Source organism: Trichoplusia ni, chromosome 6 (assembly GCF_003590095.1).
Source record: "Trichoplusia ni isolate ovarian cell line Hi5 chromosome 6, tn1, whole genome shotgun sequence".
NCBI lineage: Eukaryota > Metazoa > Arthropoda > Insecta > Lepidoptera > Noctuidae > Trichoplusia > Trichoplusia ni.
Window position 1 is genome coordinate 15,466,298 of NC_039483.1, and position 26,578 is coordinate 15,492,875.

General features: G+C 33.6%; 2 protein-coding genes across 2 annotated transcripts; both read left to right on the forward strand.

Moving 5' to 3' along the window:
* Window positions 1-1,158: 1,158 nt before the first annotated feature.
* Window positions 1,159-16,901, forward strand: LOC113495249. The gene is made up of 5 exons (XM_026873884.1): window positions 1,159-1,581; window positions 5,018-5,155; window positions 6,197-6,280; window positions 9,301-9,457; window positions 16,709-16,901. The coding sequence occupies exons 1-5, from the start codon at window positions 1,485-1,487 to the stop codon at window positions 16,779-16,781; spliced, it is 549 nt and encodes a 182-aa protein (XP_026729685.1). The 5' UTR covers window positions 1,159-1,484; the 3' UTR covers window positions 16,782-16,901.
* Window positions 16,798-26,062, forward strand: LOC113495248 (proton-coupled folate transporter-like). The gene is made up of 7 exons (XM_026873883.1): window positions 16,798-18,145; window positions 18,401-18,560; window positions 21,729-21,830; window positions 22,305-22,442; window positions 23,022-23,105; window positions 23,842-23,998; window positions 25,651-26,062. Exons 1-7 carry the CDS (start codon window positions 17,333-17,335, stop codon window positions 25,745-25,747), a joined length of 1,551 nt encoding a protein of 516 aa, XP_026729684.1. The 5' UTR covers window positions 16,798-17,332; the 3' UTR covers window positions 25,748-26,062.
* Window positions 26,063-26,578: the final 516 nt, after the last annotated feature.

Sequence of the window (26,578 nt, forward strand, 5' to 3'; positions counted from 1 at the left end):
ATAGTCAGGATTTTAAAGAAAAACCATTTTTAGAAGGGTTTTGGAACGCCAGTAAGTGTAGTTAGTAATTTTTTGGAAGCAACTGTTACTACATCAATTATTTTGTGCAAAAATTCAAACCGACTTCCAAATAAGGCAACATAAAAATTATAAACAATATATTAAATTACCGATAATACTTGACGTAACGTTAATCGGATTAGAAATAGGGTTAAAACTACTTTTTGTAATTCCTTATTTTCTTTTGCCTTTTCATTTATTATCCACACAAACACTTACACTAATAGTGTCATGTAATCTACAACTAAATATTAAAACACCAATACTATACCGACCATATACAAAATTGATTCCATTCATCCTGGGCTCACCCGCCACATCATGATTGGACATCAATCATTCACCCATTTACATCCTAACCATTGAATGTGGAATACAGAACCCTGATATGAACACTATCGATATACTACAAACTATAAATGTTGCAATTAAGTACCATGGAGGTTTAAAACATTCAATGATAATATGAATGATGACGTTTCACGGATACTTTTTATTACACAGCTTTTAATTGACCCATACCTGTCTTTTTGTCTTGAGTTCGATTTCCTATCAATATTATTTTATGTTGTTTGAACATCGGTTTTGACTGCCTAAGTGCCTAGATTGTCTAGAAGTCAATAAAAAAGCGTTTATTGACGTTCCTTGTATTTAACCAGTTTGTAATCTCTTTCGTTTTAGTCAGTAATACTTAGTTTTTAGATGTGCTATACATTGTAACACTTATGTTGAAATAGAGTTGTATTCTATTCTATGATATGGAACTGATCTGGAGTTGATGCTCGAAGGCATAGTGATACGCGATAAAACGACGCAACTTAATCATGTTTGGGTTTAGTGGTATTTAATCTCAAAGAAAATAAGAAAGCTAAAAAGGTTTTCTTTTAGCTGGTTTCTGGTTTTCATAGCGTTCTTACTACAGGCTCTCCGCATTTTCTCTGAACTCTATCGATATTTTTTTGCATTTTTTCCTATTACATTTATTATGTGACAGCCTTAGTGTAGGGTTCACGCTACCTTCATAGAGCGGCATATCGTTCTCGCTGTTATGAAATTTATTTATTTATTTATGTTAAAACGATAGAGACCTCAATTACATTAACATAGACGTGAAATTTAAAATAGGAAGAAAAACATAATATAAACTAGAAAAACCAACCAGCTTAAGTATAAACATGTGAAACTTAGTTACATCAACGAATAAACTATTAATAAACAAAACAAACGTAATATAAAATTTATAACGATAACAAGATACACATTAAACTATGCGTTCGCACAGGCTGAGACACAAACACATTATTATTTTAAAATCTTCAACAAATAGATCACAGTTCTCTTCTGAAATTGAGACGGAGTTACGCGTTGCGTATAGTTTTATCTCGCTTCCATGATGGTCTAATGATGTTGACGTTGCAGGTGAAATGAACGTGCTCTACCTCTTCATGAGGTATAGATTCAACTGGGATGAGGTGCAGTTCAGTATGTTCTGCACGTATAGTATCATCACCAATTTAGTAGGTAAGTCAATGGAACATTTCATTTGAATTACTGACTAAGTACTCATTGTAACTCATTTTTCACACGAAAAAAGAGTCGTGTTGATAGACTGTAAATAGGTATGTGACACTTGAAAGAAAATTGTAGATAATAAATAATTTGGAGCGTTCCCCCAACGTCAAGTTTTTTAATCACTCACCACTTAAAGGCAACTTTTGGTGGGTTTTACTTTATTTTATTTTTATTTTTTACTTTTATTCTTTAATACTGATTTCTTAATTTGATTTTCGTTTATTGAAATAAAAATGCTCCCAACACACTTAAAAAAATCTACTCATATGGATTATAACTAAATTAATTAAAGTTCAAAATTCCGCTCACTTTTTTTGTATCCATACCAAATACAGTACTGGATTAATTACATATATGAGTAGATTTATACCACGAATGCCACATGCTTGACTTTCAAACAGTTATAACACGTGAATACAACTTATAAAATTATTATTATATACGTCTTACAATTACACTGACATTACGTTTCCACGTATATGATGATTAAATAGAGATAAAGGAACAATGTGTCAAAACATTGTGAAGTGCAGTCTCGTATCTGTAAAACACGTGATAATTATGTTTAGGTAAATCCGGAGTTTTAGGTTCCCGGTAAAAACCGAACTGCTTTACTGAGGCACGGCCTTCTTATTATTGCTTGGTTATATTTCATGTACCATACTAGATGTTTTTTTTACATATTCTGTATTTCTGTAACAGAAGAGAAATAATAATAGAGGCAACGGTTAGTGCGGTTATAATGGGCGACCAATTTTTGATGAAAATATGATTTCATTTGCATATTTTAACGGAATCACAAGTTGTCAGAGTTACCACTTGTGCTTGACTGGGTTTTCCGTATGTTGCGAAAATCCGAGTCTTTGAGAGTGAGAATTCGAATTCATGTGTACATTATTACAACGTAATTATTACTTGCAAAAAAACTGTGAAGGAAACCATCATGAGGAAACTAGGACACGTGAGAATTATTCAAGGATGTATATACTACACATATGTGCCATATTCTAAGGGAATGCAGTCCTAAACTCTGACACCAGCTTGTAGGTCAATCATACGAAAATAAAGATCTTCGTTCGTCAAAATTCTCAACCAGGAGACAGAAATTAATAGACGACAGATATTTATAGTACTTTGTTGCTTTGTCTCAGTTTCAAAGATCCATTAGATTAGAATTCTAATGAAATCTTTAGTTCAAAACACTAATAAGTTGTAATAAAGGCTCGAAGTCAAATTTCAAGAAATATTCAAATATCATTAAGATATTATTTACATCCAAAAGTAATATTTTCCCTCTTCTAATAGAGAGTCTATACAGAGTTTAAAAGCACAAACAAGCTCGAATAAAATGCTACTTGATCTAGCATTTCTATTTTATTAAGCTGAACCGATTTCATATGATTTACAGTTGTGCACGAACCGGGGTCACTCGCAAAGATTTATATTACGTTAAGTATGAACGAATACTGGATTATAAGTAGCAAATACTCGGATTTTCAACGAGAATTCTGTAGTACATTTTTAATATCATTAAGTTGGTGATATTAAACATTTTAAATACATTTCATTTTTAAAAAAAGAGTCTGATCAATTCGTCTATAATAATCTCAGCCTATTTACGACTCACTGCTGTCGGGCCTTTTTCCGTATATGGAAGGTTTTGAGCATTGATCATCAAGCTATTTCAGAGCGTGTTGGCGATTTTAAAATTTCAATATTTCCTCACGATTGTTGCCTTTAGCGTTTAACAGTGGTTTCGTAGAAATAAAATAAGTTCACTTTACTTTTATAAGTCACGTTGCTACATACAAATCCATGCATAGAAACGCAAGGTCACCAGGATATTAATCGAATAATAATTAAGGAACTGTAGAGTTTTTAAAAGTGCTTTGACTAGCGTTACATTTGCAGAATTCGTAAGGAGAATAATGCTGTAAGGGTTAAAATCTTAATTGAATGAAAGCCTGAGTAAAACTCTATAGAATTTGTCGTGACAATGTTTTGTAAATATCTATAGCATAACATAGTTACCTCAAATAGGAGTTTAATCTACAATTTAGGTACTTTTACTACTTGACACCTATCTTTCGTACTTATTTAATCATTATTTAATTGTGAGCCAAGTAAACACTATTTGTCATGGGTTTGCTCTCCGCGTAAGACGAGCATTTGTGTGATCCAGGAATACTTGTCCTGACTCTGGGTATCCTTGTCCATGTGATTGAATGGATAAATTAATTATTAAAGATCAAATTAAATTATTGTGAAAGTCGTTTAAAAAAAAGAAAAACAAGTAATTTATGTAGGTATGTTCTACGTTAGTTTGACTGTATTTATGAAGCCTGTTCTTGTTTCTCATAACATATTTCTTCAATCCTATTCATTATTTGGTTCCTGAACCAACAGGTTTTACCATTGTCCACTTAAAAACAAAACAGCCACATCTTCCTCCATAAATATTTGCAAACATTTTTATTCCCACGTACACCGTTCTTGATCTGTAAACATTTCAATTATTCGTGAAGATTAGTGATCAAACAAACAAGTCTGTGAACGTAAATAATTTTCCGTATCACCAATGTTTGGTCAAAAACAGCTGTTTAGTCCGATAGCGAGATTAAAAAAAAATATGAAGATGTATTTTTACTTTTACCTCGTGAACAAAGAATGAAGGGGATACAGTGATTCAAAATCTCTTGCCACGTCACTTATCCGTACGTACGTGATGTTAATAGCCCATTCATCTTAAGCAAGAAGTTAACCTTCCTTAATGATGTGATAAAATTTAAAATACGTATTCAATATTTTTTGGATATCTGTCCGACGCACTAAAGAGATTTATATTATTAGACTTAGCTCAATACCCTTTTCTTAGCATCCAACGACGAATTGCTACATCGATGAAGTTTGGCTAACAAAGACAATTACCAACCTAACGTTTTTCCATATTGCAAATGTTTGGCTAACAAGAGTCTCTGGGCAATGCTACTTTTATTCTTTAATTTAATTTAAGTACTTTCACACAACGCCATCTAGTCTCAAACTGAGCAAAGCTTGCATTTTGAGTACTAGACATCTGATTAAATAAACATACTTATATATCTCTAAATATATGCATAATATAGATAAATTACACCAAGACACGGAACAAATCATCGTGCTCATCACACACACATTTGGGTGTCTTTGTACATGTGACTTGAATGTTTGTAAAACCCCCGTAACAAAAGGATTAAATTCCTCTGTGTGGGAAACTAAAAATGTCCAGGGTGAGAATCGAACCCACGACCTCCGGTATAGCAGTTAAGGCCTCTAGCCACTAGACCAACAGGCCAGTCAAGTACTTCAACTCCTATTTCATCTGGATCAAACATTTGTCCAACAGGAACTCTGTTTTCGATCAGCATCTTCAGTGACTTCATGAAGTTAGACGATACCGTTGTGGGAATCATCTCCTGCACCAGCAAGATCCTCGCATCCTTCATCTTTGCCTTCGCCTCCACTACCACTGAGATTTACATCGGTAAGTTCACGAGAAATAACAATATATTATCATATAAACGAAAAGGAACTCTAACTTACTTATTATAAAGGTGACTGGGTAACGACGCCAAACTGTATATATAGATTGCACGCATTTCACTACCGCTCTGCTCTTATTAATCGATGGTATTGGATACCTACTCAGTAAATGGACTACCTAACACAAATGACTTTTCAAATCGGACCATTAGTTTTTCAGATTTGCATTTCCAAAGTCAACAAAAAGAACGATACTTTCAGCTTTATAATATTAGTTTATATGCTTGAATTGCCAGTCATAACATGTTAATATAAACATAATATATACTATTTGGAATTGCCTGTCAAAGATAATACTATGGGATCCTAATAGATACATCTTCCTGTTAAAATAACAGGTTCACAAATTTCAGCGTTTCTCATTATTGAGCCTTATAAAAAGTCAGGCGGTTTCTGACCGTATATCCTTCATTTGTTTTCTTTTCCTTTTGTTATCAAATGCGTACAATAAAGTAAATTCTGTTCGACCTGTGGTAGTTACAGGCCCAAAAGTTTTGCCACTATATAGTTAGGATCGCAGTCGTTTCGTGGGAGGGCCTGATTAACGTACCTAGCTAAATTCCAAGTTAGTTTCGAAGGTGAAACTATGTTGGGAGTATGAGTATCCATTAACAAGTAACGAAAATATAAATAGCAACCATCTTGTCTCTAGTTTTCAGCAAGTTAATTGAGGACTTGAAAATGGAATTAACTGAAGTAAAGTAATGCGTCTCGTTTGAATGATTCAAGAATAATACTCTAACACTAATCTTATGCATTGCAAAATTTAATTTCTCTTCATTTTTACTTATATTTAAAAGACCACCTGGTGAAAACCAGACGCTGGAGAAATTATGGAGAGGCCTATGTTCAGCAGTGGACTGCTATAGGCTGAGATGATGATGATGAAAAGACGAATTTACATTCGCCTTCTTTTTTAACTACTGCAGTAATTGTTAACAGTGACTATGGTTACTCAATTGTGCAAATTTCATCTTTTCAGCACCTTTGGTTGAAATTTTCAACGGGACATCATTCATAGCGATGCGTTCTATCGCCTCAAAACTGGTGACAAGTGAAGAATTGGGTAAGTTTCTTTGTAAAGACTAATTATTCACATAGGTACTTGCACTCCATTTTACGGGGGAAAACATGAAAAAGAGGACTGGATTGAATCATTCTTGACTCAGAGTTGATGACCACAAATCATACTAAATTGAAAATTATAACAGATCTTTGGAAAAATTGACAACGTCATTGGATAACCAGAAAACACCTCAATTTATCATTGATCTGTAAATATAATATATCCAGCGATCATTATTTTAAATTGAGATAGCTAAAGATAGCTATCACAAAACCCAAACAAAACATTAATAACTTTGTTTATTTACATTATTATCTGAAATAGAACAAAACACGCTATAGATAGACCTATATGAAAAGGCTTTAGATAACATGACCTTTACCGTTGTCATTGGGATCAACGGCCTGATTTCTATTTGTTACCGATCTAAGAATTAATTAATAGTACTTGAGCAAGACAAATGAATAGCGCTGAACTCCAGTATATTGAAGTGGGACTTGGATTTTCACAATCCTTATCATAGAGAAGCATTCCTCAATGAGTAAATACTTGGTGTTCTTGGTAATAATTGTTCTTAAAGTAGCGTTTTTAATTGAATGTATTCGTAGATAAACTATCACGTATCAACAGTAGAGTGTTATACAACACATAATTATTATAATATTAAGTTGTAAATAAAATAAGGGTCCAAAGAAACTGAAATTGAAATTTGAAAAAACTTAGTTTTTCTTTTACTTTGGTTTTGGCTTTAAACTTAAAAGTCATTTTACCATTCATGACTTTTTGCAATCCGAACCTGTGTCAGATATAAAAGATACACAATATTATTGTTCATAATCACTATAACCGATGCTACACAGTACTGAACCTATGGCTGTTTTAAGAGTTCCAAACCCTAAAGGCAAAGGAATCCTATCTTAAGAAGCAGTCTGTCCGTTTGTCATGGGGCTAATGTCGTTTGCAGATGATGTCTATATCTGTCGCTACAACAAGAAATACTGAAACAGAAATTAAATAAGTATTCAGGGCTTCTATATAAGACTATGAAACTGTTAGTGCGTATATGAAATCCAACTTCACATACGGCTGGGTTTTTATTCCCATCGGTCAAGATTCCACCAGAATCTTTAGTTACGTTGATTGCCATGTCAAAATCATTGCGAATCCTTCTTGTATGTTCATGTTTGTATTACGTCAGCACTAAAGTATTATTTTCTTAGTTCTTTGCAAATGTACCATGTACCCACACAATAACATTTGCTTACTTGTGGTTTTAAGGCATTAATGATACTTTCAAATATGGTAATCGGAAAATTTGTCCAATGACTTAGAGTTGGTAGATGTAATTTCCAGCGGATCTTAGAAAATCGCAGGATGTTGCTAACTAAACGGGTTATTTCCCATTGTTTAAAGTAACAAACTTTTCACTTTTTTTTATAGTAGCTAAAAGCATTATGCGGTATCTATTTCAAGTTCTGTATCTATGATTTTAAAATGAAAATATTAATAAAAGTGATAATTAAAGATGCAACGGTGTACTCACGCGTATTTTTCGGGAATGGCCGAATCAAAAAGGATTTTACATTAGCTATTATTATGTCACAAACATCCTTATTTGCTGGAGAAAAGTACAATTAATGGCTAATACAGACATATATAAGTTAATAACATAAATAGAAATTAATACTTAAATGGATACAGGATAACAAATGGAATATTAATTGTTACTTTTATCGTAAAGTGAATAAAAGGAGATTCCCCCTAACGGGTCATACCGCAAACGCATTAATAATACAAATCAATATATTTTTACATTTATTTTAGGTAAACACGTATGCATCATACTGCAGGCTATTTTCCAAAGCAGTGACACGATTTGTTCTTCATAACACAAGTAAGGTATATAGGCCGCATAAAAAAAGTTAGAATCGGATACGTGACAATCGCCCTGTACAAGTAGGCTAAAATGAACAAATTTTCAAAAGAAAATGGTCAACCATCAAATTTATGACGGCAATGGCGGCTGCTTAACCTCGATTTTGATTTTTGTTTTCAAGCGGCAACAGAAATACATTAAGTAAATGAAAAAATTGAAATTGTTGATCTCATATGATATAGTCTGGTAACAGACGGACGGACAATCGGACAGACAACAAAAACAATCCCATAAAAATTGAACTTGTAGAAGTCTGAGCATTTAATCCAAGTAAAAACAGCCAACGTCTTAAAAATTTAAAACAATGAAAATGTGTTATAGCTTTTACACCATTTAAATAAGGTTCAAATTCAATTGTTTTTATAATGTAAAAGACAAAAGAAAAGATTTGAATGATCTATTTGTTTGCTTTCTTTGTTGTGACCGCAAACATTTGTCTCATATCAGTCTCCATTGTTCTGTGGATGACGTGGCTAAATAATATCAGAGACGACACCTTGGACGTTGTAATACGCAAATACCTTTAAAAGAAAGTGACGCTGTTAAAGGGTTATTGATCTGAATCTACGTATTGTCTGGTTTTTAAGGTTCCATATCAAAAGGGAAAAAACGGAGCCCTATCAGGTTCTTCCTAGATTCTTCCGTTGTCTTTCTGGCCAAGATTAGGGTGTATCTCAAGGAGTGCAGTAGCTAAAATTTTTAGTGCAAGGATAGCCAAGTGGTGTAGATCACCACGCCAAACAGACTGTGCGCGATGTGATGCGGGTTTGAGCCTCGTGTAGGACGAGCATTTGTGTGATCTACGTATGCTTGTTTTGAGTGTCTTTGTGCATAACTTGAATGTTATGACATTCTCTGCGACATGACCGTTACATTCTAGTGCGGAGAGTGCAGCAGCGACTAGGAGTAAACTAAAGTCAAAATATAGTTTGTAAACAAATCGTTTGAAAAAAATAATAAAGATATTCAATTGATTTAATAATAAAAATATAGTAGCACAAAGAAGTTTTACTTTAATCGCGTGTGACGGTTACACGGATTCCTTGTTTTTAAGCCATTGCTTCAATTATCCCATTTCTTGCAGGTAAGGTGAACTCCTTATTCGGTCTGGCTGAGGCCATGATGCCGCTGGTGTACGGGCCGCTGTACTCCCGAGTGTACATGGCGACGCTGACCGTGCTGCCGGGTGCCGTGTTCCTGCTCGGAGCCGCCATGACGGTTCCTGCTGTGGCTATATTTGGGTAAACGATCTTTTTTTAATTAACTTAACGTAGGGTTTTGAGAAATTTAAATTTATAAATCATTTATTTATTTAATACAATAAAGAGGTCTAACAGCTATACAAATCTGGAGTAGCTATAATTTAGTTTACAGAAAGCCAGTTAAAAGTCTTCACTTTTAGAAATAACGTGGTTTACATAATATGAACATGAATTAAAAAAACCGTATGAAATTAGTATATTTTCATTTAATCTTATTAAAAGATTTTAAAAGATTGTTAACCTTTAATATTTATGAAAAATATTACTTAACCTTCTTTAGGGAAAACTACAATATTCAAAGACAAACCCGACGCTATTCTAAAAATAATTAACATAAAACATCAACGTCACGTCAATTCAACTTCATATTTGTTATTTCCAAAGATGTTCTATTAATAACTTTTAAGGTAATAGGCGTATTATGTCTTCTGTTTGTCGGGTATTCAACCATAACTAATTTCAGGCTGTCGCTAAGGCTATTGGTTTCTCCAACAACAATTCGTTACGGTAGTTATAACCCTAGAACAGTAATACTTATACTTGGACGTTATAGAACATAATTCATGCAAAAAGTTTATATACTTTACGACTCATTTGTTTTACGAAAAGTGTACAAGACAAGTGTATTCTAAAGGACTAGCAAAAACATGAGATAAACAACAATTATACATCGTGATTTTTTAGTCGTCTTACAAAAGCAGCCCAGGTCATGTATCCAATGACTAGAACACGTTCATGATAAAAAATATAGGTATTTATAAGATATAAATAAATTTAAAATGCAATTTTTATACAATATTATGATGCAATTCGTAGTTTTTTTAGAAACACAGCTCTGTTGCGAGCGCGGTCCGAGCCTTCTAACAATGGTGAGGGGCGCGAGCGGCGGCGTTTTTATCATTTTTCAGAGTATATTTCAGATTTCTCTTGTTTAATTTTTCTTCGTACTTATTATCTTAGTTGATGATAAAAAAAAAATCGCGCCTAGGGGTATTTTACGTCGGATACATGAACTGGGCTCCTTTTGTAAGACGACTAAAAAATCACCGTGTATAGTGAAAACAAAAAAAGGTACATTTTTTTAAAAAAAGGTACAACACTAGAAAAGATGCGGATAGCTGCATCAACTAATTGTGAGCATATAATAAAACTAGATATTACAATTCTGCAAAGACCTAATCTACATCACCAATCAGAATAAGCCAAGGTCGTTGATGCCATTACATGGTACAGACAGCAACGGTAGGCTTAACACCAAAAATGTATGAAGGATTGCAACGCAAAAACGCGGATGACGTATCACGGCGGTTCAGGTTTAGTCAGTAATAAGTCTGACACTACCCATTTCCTGGCCCGAGGGAGTGGATGTCCATGAGGATTCCCCTTCTTATAAAAAAAGGCCTAACACTAAAACAGTATTTGACAAAAGACATCTGTTTACTCCGTCTGACAGATGTTCATAAAATATTAGACATGTGATGTTATCGCCTCCTCTACCATACATTTTATCATCTTAAGTGTGGTTGTCTTCCTAACTTTTTGAAGACGTGAGAAAATGAAAAATACGTACTAATTCAATATTTTTGAGAAACCTGACTTCCGGACCAGATTTTTTCACGTCTTTAAACACTCACTTTTCTTGTTTGTTTGTCATTCCGGTTGGATTTTTGCAACTTAATTTTGAAGTACTCGTACTTCCCGATAAGCTAGCAGGCTGAAATTTTCAGGGTGGCTGTAAACCCGACGACAATGCAGTTTATGATTAAATCGATTTTGGTAAATTTTTACTACATTTCAAAATGTGTGTTTCTAAAGTAATAATATAGCAGTTGCGGAAGGGAGATGCCGCTCTATGCCAAGTAGCGCTGTCACACTTCCACATCTCTAATAATATTACTTTAAGACGGGGCAGTAGGTTGTCTGTTATAACAATTTGTTTTTCAAAACAAAGAGACACAATCAAATTCAATGAGAACTGTTATAATATCAGGTAACAAAATAAACATGACATCTAATAAGGTTAGACAAAAATAAACTGCAATACTTCACGTCTTAAATTACAGGCACTTTGTAAATTAAATCGTGTTAATCAATTTCTGATGGTGACTGTACGAGAGACAGAGGTTGAAAATACAATGACATGTAGACAGACAAATAAACCAGTGGTATATAGGAAAGGTTTTGTCAATTACAGTGCCAGTGACAATTTGGAATTTGTGCCAGCAATTTAAAAGTAAAAAAATGTGTCAGTTTTGAATTTGAAAGTGTAGTTTCAAAATTATTACGGAATATAATAGTGAACATGTAAGTTAAAAATTAGCTTTTACAACTATTTATGTTAGTAATACTTTAAATGTTGATGAATATATTTATATACTGTTAGTTTGTTTAATGTTTTGTCTGGTTTTACCACGTACGAGAACATAAATGGAATTACCATATATATAAGTGTTAAAACGTTAAAATCATCTCTAAGAACCATGATTTGTTGTCTGCGGCTGGTATATTTGCTTTGTCATTGTTACGTGTAAAATCCCCTGTTTTTTAAAAAAACACAGTTATTTATCATTTTTTCAATAGATACCTAAGTGCGATTTCTAAGAAACGAGGAAAACCTGTGGTCTGCGAAAAAATGTTGTGTTTTCTAAAACTCTGTATTTTTTCAACTTTTTGTTTTTTTATAATTTCATTGGTTTGGTTTCTTTTATTCCTTTTTCGGGCTATTTAAATAACATAAAAATGTAGACGGCTTGAAAATCTTCTGTTTTGAAGACGATTCAAAATAACATTCACAACATTGAACAATACAGGGGTCCATCTATTAATGCTCCCTGTATCACAATTAACATATTTTTGGTAATCGGGTCAACAATCAGACGACTTTCCCAAATTGCAAAAAAATAAAGTCATAAAAATAATCTGAATAATTTATGTCCTGTAAATTGATATACGAATATCTCACTTATCATTTAATATATATAATCAAGTTTATAATAATGCACTTTATTGCAGGATTTTATACAGTTCAATGCTCTTTGTTGAAATTATTTATGCGTATGGATATTTAAGGTTTTTTACCATGTCAAAATGTCAGATTAACTATCTGACTTTATTTATATGATTGATCAGGCATTCTAAAAACGTGTTTTGAATTCTCGTCGGGATTCGAGAACTCTTTTTGGTTTGAGTTATGACTCATAATGCGTCTTAAATTTGCAAAGTTTGAGCAGTTTGCTTTGGTTATTGGCGCCTTATCATCCCTACTAATATTATAAATGCGAAAGTAACTCTGTCTGTCTGTTACGCTTTCAGGTCTGAATCACTGAACTGATTTTAATGAATTTTGGTACAGAAATAGAATTGACCTTGAGAAAGAACATAGGATAGTTTTTATACCGGTTTTTAGAAGAGTTCTCTTGGAAACGCGATATAACCGACATCGACGCGGGCGAAGCCGCGGGCGAAAAGCTAGTCAATTATAATATAGGAAATACGATATATCTGAATATATGTGAACTTCTCTCATAACAGGATTATACTTTCATCTTAGGAATATCGCACTGTTGGGAAAAGGTCACTTGAGTTGAGGTTTTATTTAAGCATTGATCACCATGCTTGCTTACTGAGGGTTATCCATTCCAGATTTCAATATTTTTTATCCATTAACACAACTTTTTCCTTCACCGTTTGTAAAAAGTCTGATAACCAAGAAACTTCACATAACTTTAACAAAATCCTTTACCATTTCTTTCAGTCAAAGTTTATTTATATCACACGTTTTAAACATAAACAATGTACAATCAATTTCGAACTTGCAACCATTTAATTAAAATTCCCTTCATATAACGCCATTTACGCGGATTAAAAACAATTAACTAATGACCTACAATAATAATACTTAAGAATCACTAACTAATGTTATTAGCAGTACAATATGAATGGACAATGGCTGTTATCTGTTCCCCTAAAGGAAGTAATCTTCGTGTTATCTATATTAAGTACGATCTGAATTGAAGTACAGTTGTTGACAGCAAGGACTTATTGCAAAGCGGTTTGTGAATTTCCATTTGATTTATTTGCTAAGTATCCGTTATTATGGTGTTTGACTCTTTATTTCTTTAGTGTGTTGTTTTTATTCGGAGAAGGTCGTATTGGTTTGCGTTATTTTTTTCTTAAAATTTATTATTATTAATTTCTTAAGCATATTTTTGAGCGTCTTTTATGTTATCATTAGCTGTTGCTGATCGAAATGAAAATCGAAAATGATGATACGGGAATATAAAATCGGGATATAAACTATCCTATTTTAATCCTAGTTTAAATCTGTCTGTGTACAAAGTTTCGTTTAAATCTGTTCAGTGGTTTTTGCGTTAAACATCCAAACATCTATAGTAGGATGGATATTTTATATTGGTAAAGAGTTATTAGAGTTATGTTCATCGATAAATGTTTAAAAGCACGAAATTCAATCTTATACTTCCTTATTCTCTTTCACAGTCGGAAATAGGATAGTTCATTGTTTTCAGGGTTCAATCAGCTATGCGTGTGAGTTTTCTACGCATATTTCTCATCACACACACAAACTACAAGCATTTTATATTACAAGCTTCGAAACAAATGCCTTCCTGCCTCTGTATTGATTGTCACCGGAGGAAGTCACAATCAAAACACGCTGGCACTGTTTAGGTATTAGTTAAACAAACTACAGACCGAGTTACCATGTTATAGTTTATTTAACGGACTGCAAAACATGGGAAAGTTTCAGTTTTCCATTTTGTTGGTTAGAAGGATTTTTCTCGAATCTTATGAGTGATTTGGAAAGTTGTAAAAAAATAGATTTTTCCCGCGGTTTATCCACAAAGATTCAGGTTATTGCGGCACAATATAGCCTTTCTTGAAGTTTAAACCACGTTTCAAATTACGTAATAATACCGGCCTCCAAATGTCCCACTAGGCATAATGTTTTTTCCATAATTATAAGAAAGATATGAACATTGATTATCACGCTAGATCACTGCTTGTTGTTAAATTCTGCTTCTGATATTTGGATGCCAGGGATCTTTCACCGTTTTTCAGTCATGCTATGCGCGTCGGTTTTGTTTTTTGTAAACCTAACGTAACCTAACCTAAACAGATGAATAAACATACAGAACTTCTACATACATTTATTAGTCAGCGTAAAGTATTTTTATATGACACCTAAAAATATGCATTGCTCGTAAAATATAATCGAATATTAAAAGAAATGGGTATATTATTACTTCACACATATTATTACTTCTACACTAAGCAAAACTATTGCCAGATTTTTTCTAACATTTACATCACGTGTATTATAAAAACCTAGACTTAAAACAGGTATCATAGTATAGACCACAAAAACTTTTCGTACCATGCAGGGATAGCGCCTAGTCATTGACCGTGGTCTGATGACCTTCACCTTTTGACTATTCCAAACACCGAATAGAGATATGGCAGTACTTCTGAACTGATATATTCATAACATTACAGTAGTGCCCCTTAAAAATACAAATACAAATATTCTTTATTGTGGTACATAGGTTATTGAAAGTTGATACAAGTTTTCAACATTGTACACAGCTATGATCCAACTGAAAGGCATACAATAATTTTAAAGTTATCTATACTTACTAATATATAAAGCTGAAGAGTTTGTTTGTGTTTGTTTGTTTGAACGCGCTAATCTCAGGAACTACTGGTCCAAATTGAAAAAATATTTTTGTGTTGAATAGACCATTTTTCGAGGAACGCTTTAGGCTATAAACCATCACGCTGCGACTAATAGGAGCGAAGATACAATGGAAAATGTGAAAAAAACAGTGCAGGTATAAATCATAACTTATATCTTCTACCCGCGGGAACGAAGTCGCGGGCAACAGCTAGTAATTTATAAGTCTATAGGTCCAGAAAGCACAATGAGAAATATTAAAAAATTATTTACATTAGAGATAAAAATTTGTTAGGTACATTACAAGACAACAATTAATTTAATTTGACATAAATGTTGAATATTTATGGTCCATGAAATGGTCATTAAGAGTGTGTCGTTGATTTTGCCATGAGCTCTTCAAGCATTTTTTTCTACAGCAGAACCCCTGCAATCGTAAAATTGAGACGGCAATATACTGCATATACTTCTGTCTCGTTTCCTCTATAGGGTCATAAATGTCATAATAACTGGGTAGAGCAGTTTCATCCTATTCTAGTACAAATTAAGGTCTATATTATAGTTATTTATACATACTGTTATATAAACACATTGCTTATTGAATCTATGAACTTCATCCAACCTGTTTCTGATACCCCAATTAGGTAGTGACATAAGTACGATGCCGGCATTAAGTGTACCCTTACGGTATTTATCGACATCTGTGGCCGTTGCAGAACTAATAATGGCTAAGTTAGAGCTAAAGTTTTCCGAAATTACTATCTGAACTAGATACAGATACTTGAGAAACTGTGGCCTTGTAATGTTTTTGTGTGTATCGACTTTGGTTTAAAGAAAAACTCAGGTTATGTTTTTACAATAGAAGATTAACGTTTTTAATGGAATATTAGTTAGATCATTTATAAATTACAAGATCAAAATAATAATTCTAAAAGAAAAATTGTCACACTTATATTCAAAGTAATAATAACGATATAAGCTTCACACTTCATGATAAATACGAAATCGGTAGAGATTTGTCCATGATTTGTAACTTTAAAACAGTAATTCGACTCGTTATACAAAAAATAATATAAACGTCACTAGTAACAAAAAACGTCAAGGTAGCATGGCCTCTGCACCATGTTCTTTTAAAAGACTTAAATATAATAAGTTAAATTACACAAAAAAAGAATTGTTAGGTTCCAGAACACAAACATCAATATTGAAAAGCAGAGAAAAAAATCTCTGCAAACATTCCTCTACGTATTTTTATTCTTCATTAAAAATTGCACCTCTCTTTAAAAGCCAGTTGTTGCTGAACAGTTGTTTTTCTCGCCGATCTTGAAGATGCAAACAAGGAAATAAAAAACTATACTTAAACGCTTTAAACAGCCACAGTGCAAAAACTTCTCGGCGCGACTGTACGCGTTCATACCGCGACTATATTACTCGTCCCAAATAATCCATTACATCATTTTACAATCGATCCTTACACTCACCGCGAGTGTACTATTTACATTTTTCCTCTGCATCTATAATAGTCCATTCATTCATTTCAGATGGATGTATTTCGAACAAAGAGAGGACACCAAGCAAGTCGAGGAGATGGAGAACGTGAATAAGGACGTTTAGTTCCTACCGTTAGTGACTAGTGACTCAAAGCATTTATATAAGTGAAAGTGTTATTGGACTTTATACATACAGTGTGTTTTGATTAAGTGTGATTGTTCTATTAAAAATCCTGTCGAGTTTCAACGTAGTTTTTATTCATTTTTTTTATATGAAAACAATCGCCTGTTTATAATATAGTGACACTTCGCGACGGATCGCTTGACTTGTTTGAGTATCGACGTGTTAAGTTTATTTTCGATTTCTCCGAGTGTGTTTGTGGACGCATTAAAGACTGATATGGCAACATAAGAGTGTTTGCTTACATTCTGGCGTACAATAGGACGCTAGCGTCGTCCCAACGTCGCGGCTTACCAGTAATTCAATATTATACCGTATTTATCTTGGTGCTGCGAGGATGTGCTCTTCAATATAATAACAATGTGACCTAACTTTGAAGAAACACTTCGGATCTCAGACGAGGTATATGTGCCTTGCTCTTTTATATTTTATACATCAGTGAGTAAAGAATTTTTACTTGTTTTATTAAAGTGAAGAGTTATAAAAATTCAAAAATGAATAGCACGGAAAAGTTAGACGACAAAACGTCTCGGGACGATTCGACTGAGGAACTGCCTCTAAAAACAGAGACTAAAACTGGTCTCCCGGACATGACCTTTTTTGAGAAGATCAAATTTATCAAATCTAATATAACGGTAGAACCTGTTGTGGCATTCTTTGTCATGCCCAGCGTGCTAGCGATGTTAGCGACGCAAAACTTGAATTTAGAGAAAGCGTGCAGGGTCAACCTGGGGTTCGGAGACGAGGCCTGTACCGCGTTGAGGCTCAGGAAACGAGCGAACTATACTTACGAAGAAGATGAGGTACAGAAACTGATCGCATCGGTCCAGGCATGGAAGAGCGTGGTACACACAGCGATACCAACACTGCTGATGCTTTTCATCGGCGCGTGGAGCGACAAGACCGGTAAACGAAAGATCTGCATGCTGATGCCAATCTTCGGGGAATTCATGACGTGTGTACTAAACATGATAAACACGTACTTTTTCAATGAAGTCCCAGTAGAATGGACCGTGTTTATGGAGGTCATATTCCCGGCTCTGACAGGCGGCTGGTACACAATGTTTCTCGGCGCTTTCAGTTATTTAGGAGACATAACATCTAAGGACACAAGGACGTTCCGAATAGGTCTGTTGAACTTGTGTATGACAGTTGGATTCCCCATCGGGATGGGGCTGAGCGGCATCCTGTTACGATTCCTCGGGTACTACGGAGTGTTCTCAATATCAGCCGCGCTGCAATTCGCTAACTTTTGCTATGTATTGTTCGTTATAGATGACCACACATGGCTTGAGAACAAAGACAAGGTTTGTTTATTTATCTATATACTAAATCTACTATTGATATCTTCAAAAGAATTTTAAAATAAAAGTTGAAGAGAAATCTGGCCTCGACCTTTATTACAATAAAGACAACTGACAGTCGATTCTTTCTCTGTAATTTTGTTAGGAATAACCGGTCTAGCTTATTTTAGTAGAGGCCGGTGTTATGCATATGCCATTCTTTTTTTAGTGCAGCATTTTATAGATAATAACAATTGACGTAAAGTTCATGCATTTTAGGTTAAAAGAACTGGTTGTACTGGTTTTTTGCTGGAGTTTTTCGACTTCCGCAGTCTAAAGGAGACTGTTGAGATTGCCTTCAAGAAAGGCCCCAATAACAGACGACTTCGGATCTGTCTAATATTGAGCGTGGTCTGTTTGACGTTCGGGCCGATGTGGGGTATGTAAACAATTACTATTCTGTCCTCTATACAAATATGTTTAACAATGATGCTCATTTGTTTTGTGTAATGGGGCCAGTGTAAAATCCCGAATACTAGTCGAATAGATGATAGATGGGGAAAAATAATAATATAATTTCGTAAAGACCAACGTTCTGAAGGTGTTAAAGCCTTCTTATGTATAACCCAGTTTAAATATTATAGTAGGTAGGTAGGTCTGGTAGACCAAGAAACAGTTTACCTTAAATGTTAAACCTGTTAGTTAACTTTCCCTAGCTAAAATGATCTTGTTTGATTCCGAGTTTGGAGTAACTTGTAACGGTACTATAGAAAACTAATAAAATATTATTTTTTCCGTATATTTTTCTTTCTAGTAAGTCCAGAACGTTCGAGACAATAAAGAAAAACTAAAACCAATTCAATTTAGTCGTAATCACGAAATCAATATGCTTTAAATAAATGTTTGTAATAAAATATTTGCCGATGATACACATGCGATAGAGTATGTCGTAATATTGACTTTAGTCTTGCTTTGACAAATACATTGAGTACATAAAAATATAACTAGTCATACTGTTATCTCAGTATGGGGAAATTTTATATTTATATTCTACTTGTGATACAAATGTATCACGCTACTGAGAAAATTACATTCTGTAAGGGTAATAATAAGAATTATTTGTGCTTGGTCGTTTGATGATAAAGAGTTTAAAAATGAAAAAAAAAAAAAATTGACTTCAAAATAATGCAAATCAAGTTTCTGAATTCCATAACACAAGTGCTTTAGCAACTTACTTTGGGTTCAGAACAATGTATGTGATGTTGTCCGCATTTATTAAAAAAAAACAACCACTGGTCACCCATCAGGTTTATGACCGAAGCAAGCGTTGCTTAACCTCGATTCTTAGTGGTTTAGCGGCGGCGATAGAAATACATCATCTGTGAAGGTTTCAACTTTGTAACTATTACGGGATCTGTTTTTATACGTTGGGCGCTCGTTTACGCTGTTTTTTGTGACAATGTCAAAACCATCATATTAAACGTCAACTATTAATATGCTGTCAACTTATTATTGTATGAAAATAAATTACTCTGACTTCAAATTTTGCGGAAATATAATACGAAAATCATGTTCCTGACATTAAACAGTTTTTAGCAAACAAAAAAATTGCGGTGCGAAGTAAAACATCAACTTATTATAAATAGACAATAATTACAGTATGAAAAACTGTGGTGAAGTTTTAAATGATTTTATCAGATTTTATTTGACTTGCAGTGTATTATTATGATAGATAGTTGAGTGGTAAAGGTCATCACGCCAAACCCATTGAGCGTGACGTGACGCTTGTCTAATTGTGGTGGAGGAAAAGTATTAATTGTGTGATCCGTGAATGCTTGTTCTGAGTCTAGCTGAGATTTGAATGTTTGTGAAACGCCCGATACACAATGCTTAAACTAGACTTCATAGATTTATTTTTAGGTAACATTAAAGGAAATATAATAGTTCCCTTTAATTTTGTATGTAACGTCAACTAAATAATATGTAGCTTGTTTTTTTTTCGAGTGCATTAGTCTATATTTTAAAAGTGTTCTGAAGACAATTCTATTTACTTCCAAAGCGCGACAACTAAAATTCATTTTTCAAACTCTATCCGTATTTTAAACATATAAAACAAATACTTTTTTATTTCATCCGATCGAAATCCTTTCTAAAAATGATTTAGAACCAGCCAGAGAGTAAAAACATGACCAAACCAAAGAGGTTACACAAAAATAGTCGTCCGTCACAAACGCAGGCTGGTGCATTGCGCTGTTGACACAAGTCACGCACATATAAATCACAGGGACACACATTGTTGTACGTAGATTTACAAACGTCCAACATTCATGCGAGCCTGAATTAAATAATTGACTAGAAGCCATTTGTATTTTGATGAATACTGACGCTTGATGTTTCAATTGGTCGTCTGACTGTCTGTGTGATGTCGGATAACTGTTGCAGCTACTTGTTTCAATCTGTATCAAACTGCGTACTGCATGTATAGGAAAACATAGAGTAAGGTGGATAAAAACTGCTTCTATCTGCCCTATTTTTTGGTAAAACGCTATCACCTCGAAAGTGACTCCAGTCACACCATTTAGTCAGTCAGTACCTTAGGAAAATCGATTTATTTTTTGAAACCCCTTTTTCAATATAATCATGTGACGTAAAATAAATAAGTAAGTTATCCAGCAAAAGTATATACAAAATAAAGTCGTCATTCATTTTGTTCGGTCTCATGGGAAATTACAATGTAGACGTACTAGGTAGTGATTGCTTTATAAGAGTTAGACTTCATCCAATGCTTGAAGGTCTAATATTATTTATCTCGTTAAAAAAGAAAACTTGACATCTCATTTTGTTGGCACTGAGCCTGTTTCGAATGCTATCAAAAACGGTATTCTATATTAAAAATGGATTAAGGCTTATAGTATACGTTATGAATAATTCGACGATAGAGTATGTGTCAAAAAAACAGAAAAGGCAGATTGACAAAAAAGGCTAGATTTGCAGCTAAGAAAATAAAATACTGACCAAAGAATCTTTACAGAAGACTCGTAATCTTGACAAATAAAATACATAAAACTATGCACCGAAAACAGTACTTTTCTATGAAGTCAATCGGAGAGTGTTAACGAACAGTTCTTAAAATTGAAATCAAATTAAACATGTAGAAAACACATTGCATATTTACATGGCTAACGTCAGATGGATAAAGCCGATTATAAGTTTCTACGGAATGAAATTGAATTTCAGGTGCAGTCAAAATGTATTTGTTAATGTATTCGGGGCGAAGGAAAATCAATTCAATACGTTAGATAGTAATAATATTATTAGTCCTGAATGCTCACTTCATCCAAATAAGAAGAAAGCACAAAGTAGAATAAAATAATAAAATATGATTCAAAGAATATCAACACAAGTTACATATATAATATGGTTTTTTTTTTAAATAACTTTTTAAACTGTGGAGTGACGAACACAAAATAGCTTTTCTCTTCCTTATTCAGAAGTTGCATAATTTCACCAACATCTTCTACAAGTAGAAGTTACATCCTTGACACAATTTGTCACTGAATCAAAACAAGTCATTCGAAAAATACTTAATTAATGGTTTTATTTGCAGGTGAACTAAGCATCATGTACATATTCACTCGATACCAGTTCAATTGGGATGAAGTCAAATACAGCATCTATTCGACTTACAGCCTTGTCACACACTCCATTGGTAAGATCATTACTATACTGACGCAAAAGAGTTTTTTACTGTCTTGCTTGCTTGTATTAATTTCTCATAGGATTGTTGCGACCTTCATTTCATAGTGGTTTCTTAGGTTTACGCGAATGTTAGACATTGAAATGAAACTACTTTTACGGATTTTATCGCGGTTTAATTTCATTTCAACCTTCATTTCAGTTTTGTTTTCATATGATAAAATTATCTCTAATGGCATTTTCATCTACCTTGTTTTTCTAGAAGTCAGAAATATTTGTGTCTTTCACTTTTGATTCTCATGGCACTTTTAAAAACGGCTTCCAAAATAGTTCAGTTTTTTTCAAGGTGATATCCTTTTGGACAGGCTGTTATCTGTAGACACACCACTATCCATGCCTTTGACTGAACCTTGCTATAGTTCCCGAGCTAAAGCAAGCATTGGTATTTGAAATTGGTAAAGAATTCTGACCCCAATATTTTTTTCAGGTACACTTTTCTCCATCAGTGTCTTCAGTAGGAAGCTGAAAGCTGATGATGCAGTCCTGGGGATGATATCCACTACCAGCAAGGTAGCCGGTGCTCTAGTACTCGCCTTCGCCAGGAATGGATACGAAGTCTATCTATGTAAGTATTGTATTAATATGAAAAACGAATATTTGCGAAATGACGTTTCAGAATGTATATTTGTCTCTACATTTCACGTGACAGTGGCAAAGACGGCATGATGCTTGAAGGCGATTATTTAACAAGTTCTTCTAAAATACTTTGGCTTCTCGTCTGGTCATAATGTCTTTTATCACTACATTTCGGTATTTGGATAGTCGCGATGTCGGCTAACGGTATAACCACTTTGTTTGTATAATGAATTCTTGAGTAAAGATTCACATAAGACTTTCAGAAGTCTATGAGTTAGATTAAGTAAAGAACTAAGACATTTCTTAAATATTCTGCGTCTCAGAACATTTCTTAGGACTTTAGAGTGTTACATATTTCAAAATTAACTTACGACCTTGGCACCATTTATTAACCAAATATTTATCTACAGTATTTTCCTTAAAGAAAATTAAGATAATTTCTTTTACATCTTCAAAAATATCTTTAAAATATTTTTACTAAATTAGATTTAATCATCTCAAGTTAATATTTGAATGATTCCATTATCTTTCGTGTTATGATTGTTAGTTAATATTTGTTTTGTTTCAGCGCCGTTGTTGGAGATCTTAAATGGGACCACGGCGATTGCTCTGCGGTCGATTGCATCTAAATTGGTTTCATATCAAGAATTAGGTAGGTTTGAGCATATTATATTATGTTTCATAACTTTCACAAAACGCCATCTAGTCTCATACTAAGCAAAGTTTGTATTATGAGTACTGCTCAACTGATAAACATACTTTAATATTTATGAATACATACACATTATAAATAAGTTACAGCCAGGCAGAACAAATGATCATGCTCATCACACAAACATTTGTTCTGAGTGGGAATCAAACCCACACCTCCGGTATAGCAGTCAGGGCAACTAACCCCCTGACCAACATTTGTCCACAACATTTAACATTACATTGTATAAATGTACATAAATGTACTGTTCTTCCTTGCATCATTATTCATTGATTCGGTTTTTCCATGATCTATAAATATTTTTGTATTTTGATTCTATGTAAAATAGGTAAATGTTCTTGTAGGAACTTCTTAGCATATAGATATGGAACGACTATTGCTTTTTTACACATTAAACTACACTTTCCTTTTAGAAACCCTTTCCTGATATAATTCAATAGATAAGCAACATACTTATAATTCAATAAAGCAATAAAAACTAGTGTCCGACCGTAACTGGTTTTCCGGCCGAAAGCGATACCGAAACCGAATATTCGGCCGTGGCTTCAGTTCCAGCCGAAAGCGAACCTTCGATCGGACATTAATAAAAACCTTCCAGTTCCTAAACCAAAAAGACTAGATTTTAAGTTCATTTGTTCTTTTATTTATAGATACAATCTCGTCTTTTATTTTCCAGGTAAAGTGTACTCTCTGTTCGGAGTAGCAGAGACCATGATGCCCATAATATTCGCCCCGCTCTACTCCAAAGTGTACATCGCCACGCTGAATGTGTTGCCAGGGGCGGTGTTCCTCGTCAGTATATTGGCCACCATACCCGCTTTGGGAATATTTAGGTAAGCGTTTATTAGTACTCTTGTTTGTACGTACATGATCACTTAAGTACACCATGGGTGTTACTGGTACCCTGATTCTCCCAATGAAGTTAATCTGTAAGATTATCATTATAGTATTACAGTGTAGCAATAAATATATGGTTTAAAGATAATACGAAAGAAGAGCAAGAGATATAATAAGTTAAATAGTTTTTACTTGAGGAGAGGGCGTGTGCAGTAAATCCAGTTAGGTGCTAAAACGATTGCTCTGTAAGAATTTATAATTTTACTAAATACGATTTTTTCAGCCAATATAATAGTCATGTGTCGATCTCATGATTTCAAGAAATTACGTCTAAGAGAGCGACTCAATTCCTAGAAATAAATTTATTTGTTTTGTACATAGATAATATTATATGACCAAGCACGCTAAAGAATATTGAACTATTGTTTATACCAACAAGCATTACGCAATTACATACCAATCAAGTGATGTTCCGATTGTTATAATAAATCCTGTAATTTTATCTGCCATTGTTGTAAAACATTTCTGTGAGAAAAATGAGTACCTAATATAATGGAAAATGATGTAAAATACAAACATGTCTGGCTACTGAAGGCTTTGATGAAACTTTATTTTTCTTACTTTGATCTTTTAACTCAAAGCCCGTCTGAAGTAGTTTTGTTAAATTTGAACAATATTTACTTTTAGTTTGGAAATATTAAGCTTTTGCTCTGTTAGTTCGCATTGTTTAAAATCCTTTTGGAAAGACGTTAAGTACCTAACCGTATGTCTTTCGAAAGTTGACCCGTTGTTATAATGCTATATTTTATTTTATGTGATATAATTTATTGATTTTTTCTGACACCTGTCTCCTATAGACCGAGATAAATTGAAGGATCCTGTCTTTGCCTTGCAGTGGGCCACTTATGCCACATAATAATAATATTAATGCGATATTACACTGACTAAGCCCCTGTTCGTCTTTTGTTATGGCACTGATGAAAGTTGTCGACGCCACACGATTTTTTCCGACTTGTTGTTGCCCGCTGGCCCGCCTACTACAAATGAAAATTCTCCTACGGGAACATAAAATCCGAACATAATATCTCTGTACCAAGTTTCGTCTTAATCCGTTCAGTCGTTTTTGCGTTATAGAGGAACAAACAAGCAAACAACAAACTTTTGCGTTTATATTGGTAGGATTCAATTGTTCACATTTGTTTACATACCAATCATAGTATTTTACTAGTGTGAGTGAACCTCATTAACATGAGACAATGCGAAATAAAATAGCAATATTTTGCGATAATAGTTTATTATGGCTGTAGGGTAGGAATGTGTATGTTTGTAAATCATTACGTGGTTTATCATTTTAAAAGAAAACATGTGTGTGACAAGAATTTTGTTTAAAGTTTTTAAGGCACGTATTTCAACTATGCTCCTCAATTAACTTACTTTTTTCTTGAAATATAGAGTAGAAAATAGACCGATGGAATGGAAAACTTACTTTTTCGAAGTCGGTTAATTGAAACAGAATAGATACCTATATCCTTCATATTCCTTATGTAGTACTGAAATTTTATATCTTTTGTCCATTTGCAGGCGAAATAAATTTGATCATGAAGTTAATTTTAAACCTGTGTTGAAAATATGTTTTTTTTTCTTACAGTTGGTTTTACTACCAGCACAAACAAGACGACAAAGAGAAAAGACTGAACATGCCAATGCCGCCAGCACCAGCAGACGTCCCAGTAGCCCCGGCGTAAAGAAAAACAAAAATGAACTCTAAGAACGAGTACTAGATATCAAATTTGATTAGATACCTCATTCCTGATTTGGCTATAACCTGCTTTTGTACGTTGGTGTTAATAGACATTCCAAGGTTGGTTAAATGTGTGGAAGGGTCGTGATCGTTTGAAGAATCTTTTAATAAAACCAACGTTGGTAAATTGCCAGCGATTGGCCAATGCAAAATGCATGTTTCCAACATGTTGGTGCCAACGTTTAAAGCCAACCTAAATTGTAACGAAGCAATACAAATAATAATAGAAACGTCAATAAACCTTCGTGCTCATTCAAAACATTCGTAATTTAACAAAAAAAAACTTGTTTTTTTTTTGCATTTCTGTACTAGCTGTGAAACGCATTAATGTTCTACTACGAAAACATGTATTGGTATCTCATAAATTAATCAGTGTCATAATTCCATGTGCTCAAATAAGAAGATTTAGGACTGTTACTGTTTTCAAGAAAATGTATATTTTTCACAAATATTGCGTGTTTAAATACATGACTTGCATTAGACATCTATGTTAGAGCAACGTTATTATGTAAAAAGGTATGCAATTGAAAGAGTATTTTTTAAAGTATGATAGAAGCAGTATATATTAATTATTTTGTAAGGCTATTAAGAAAATACTTGAATTTATTATGACTGGATCACGGACTGGGATGACTGGGATGACAGACTATTTGTAAAAAAAAAAGCTGATTTATAAAAGCGTCTGTAAAAAGTTTACAAGCTAGAAAATCTAGAAATGCATTAATCTAGTTAGATCCTATGTAGGTAATATACACGGTGATTTTTTTGTCGTCTT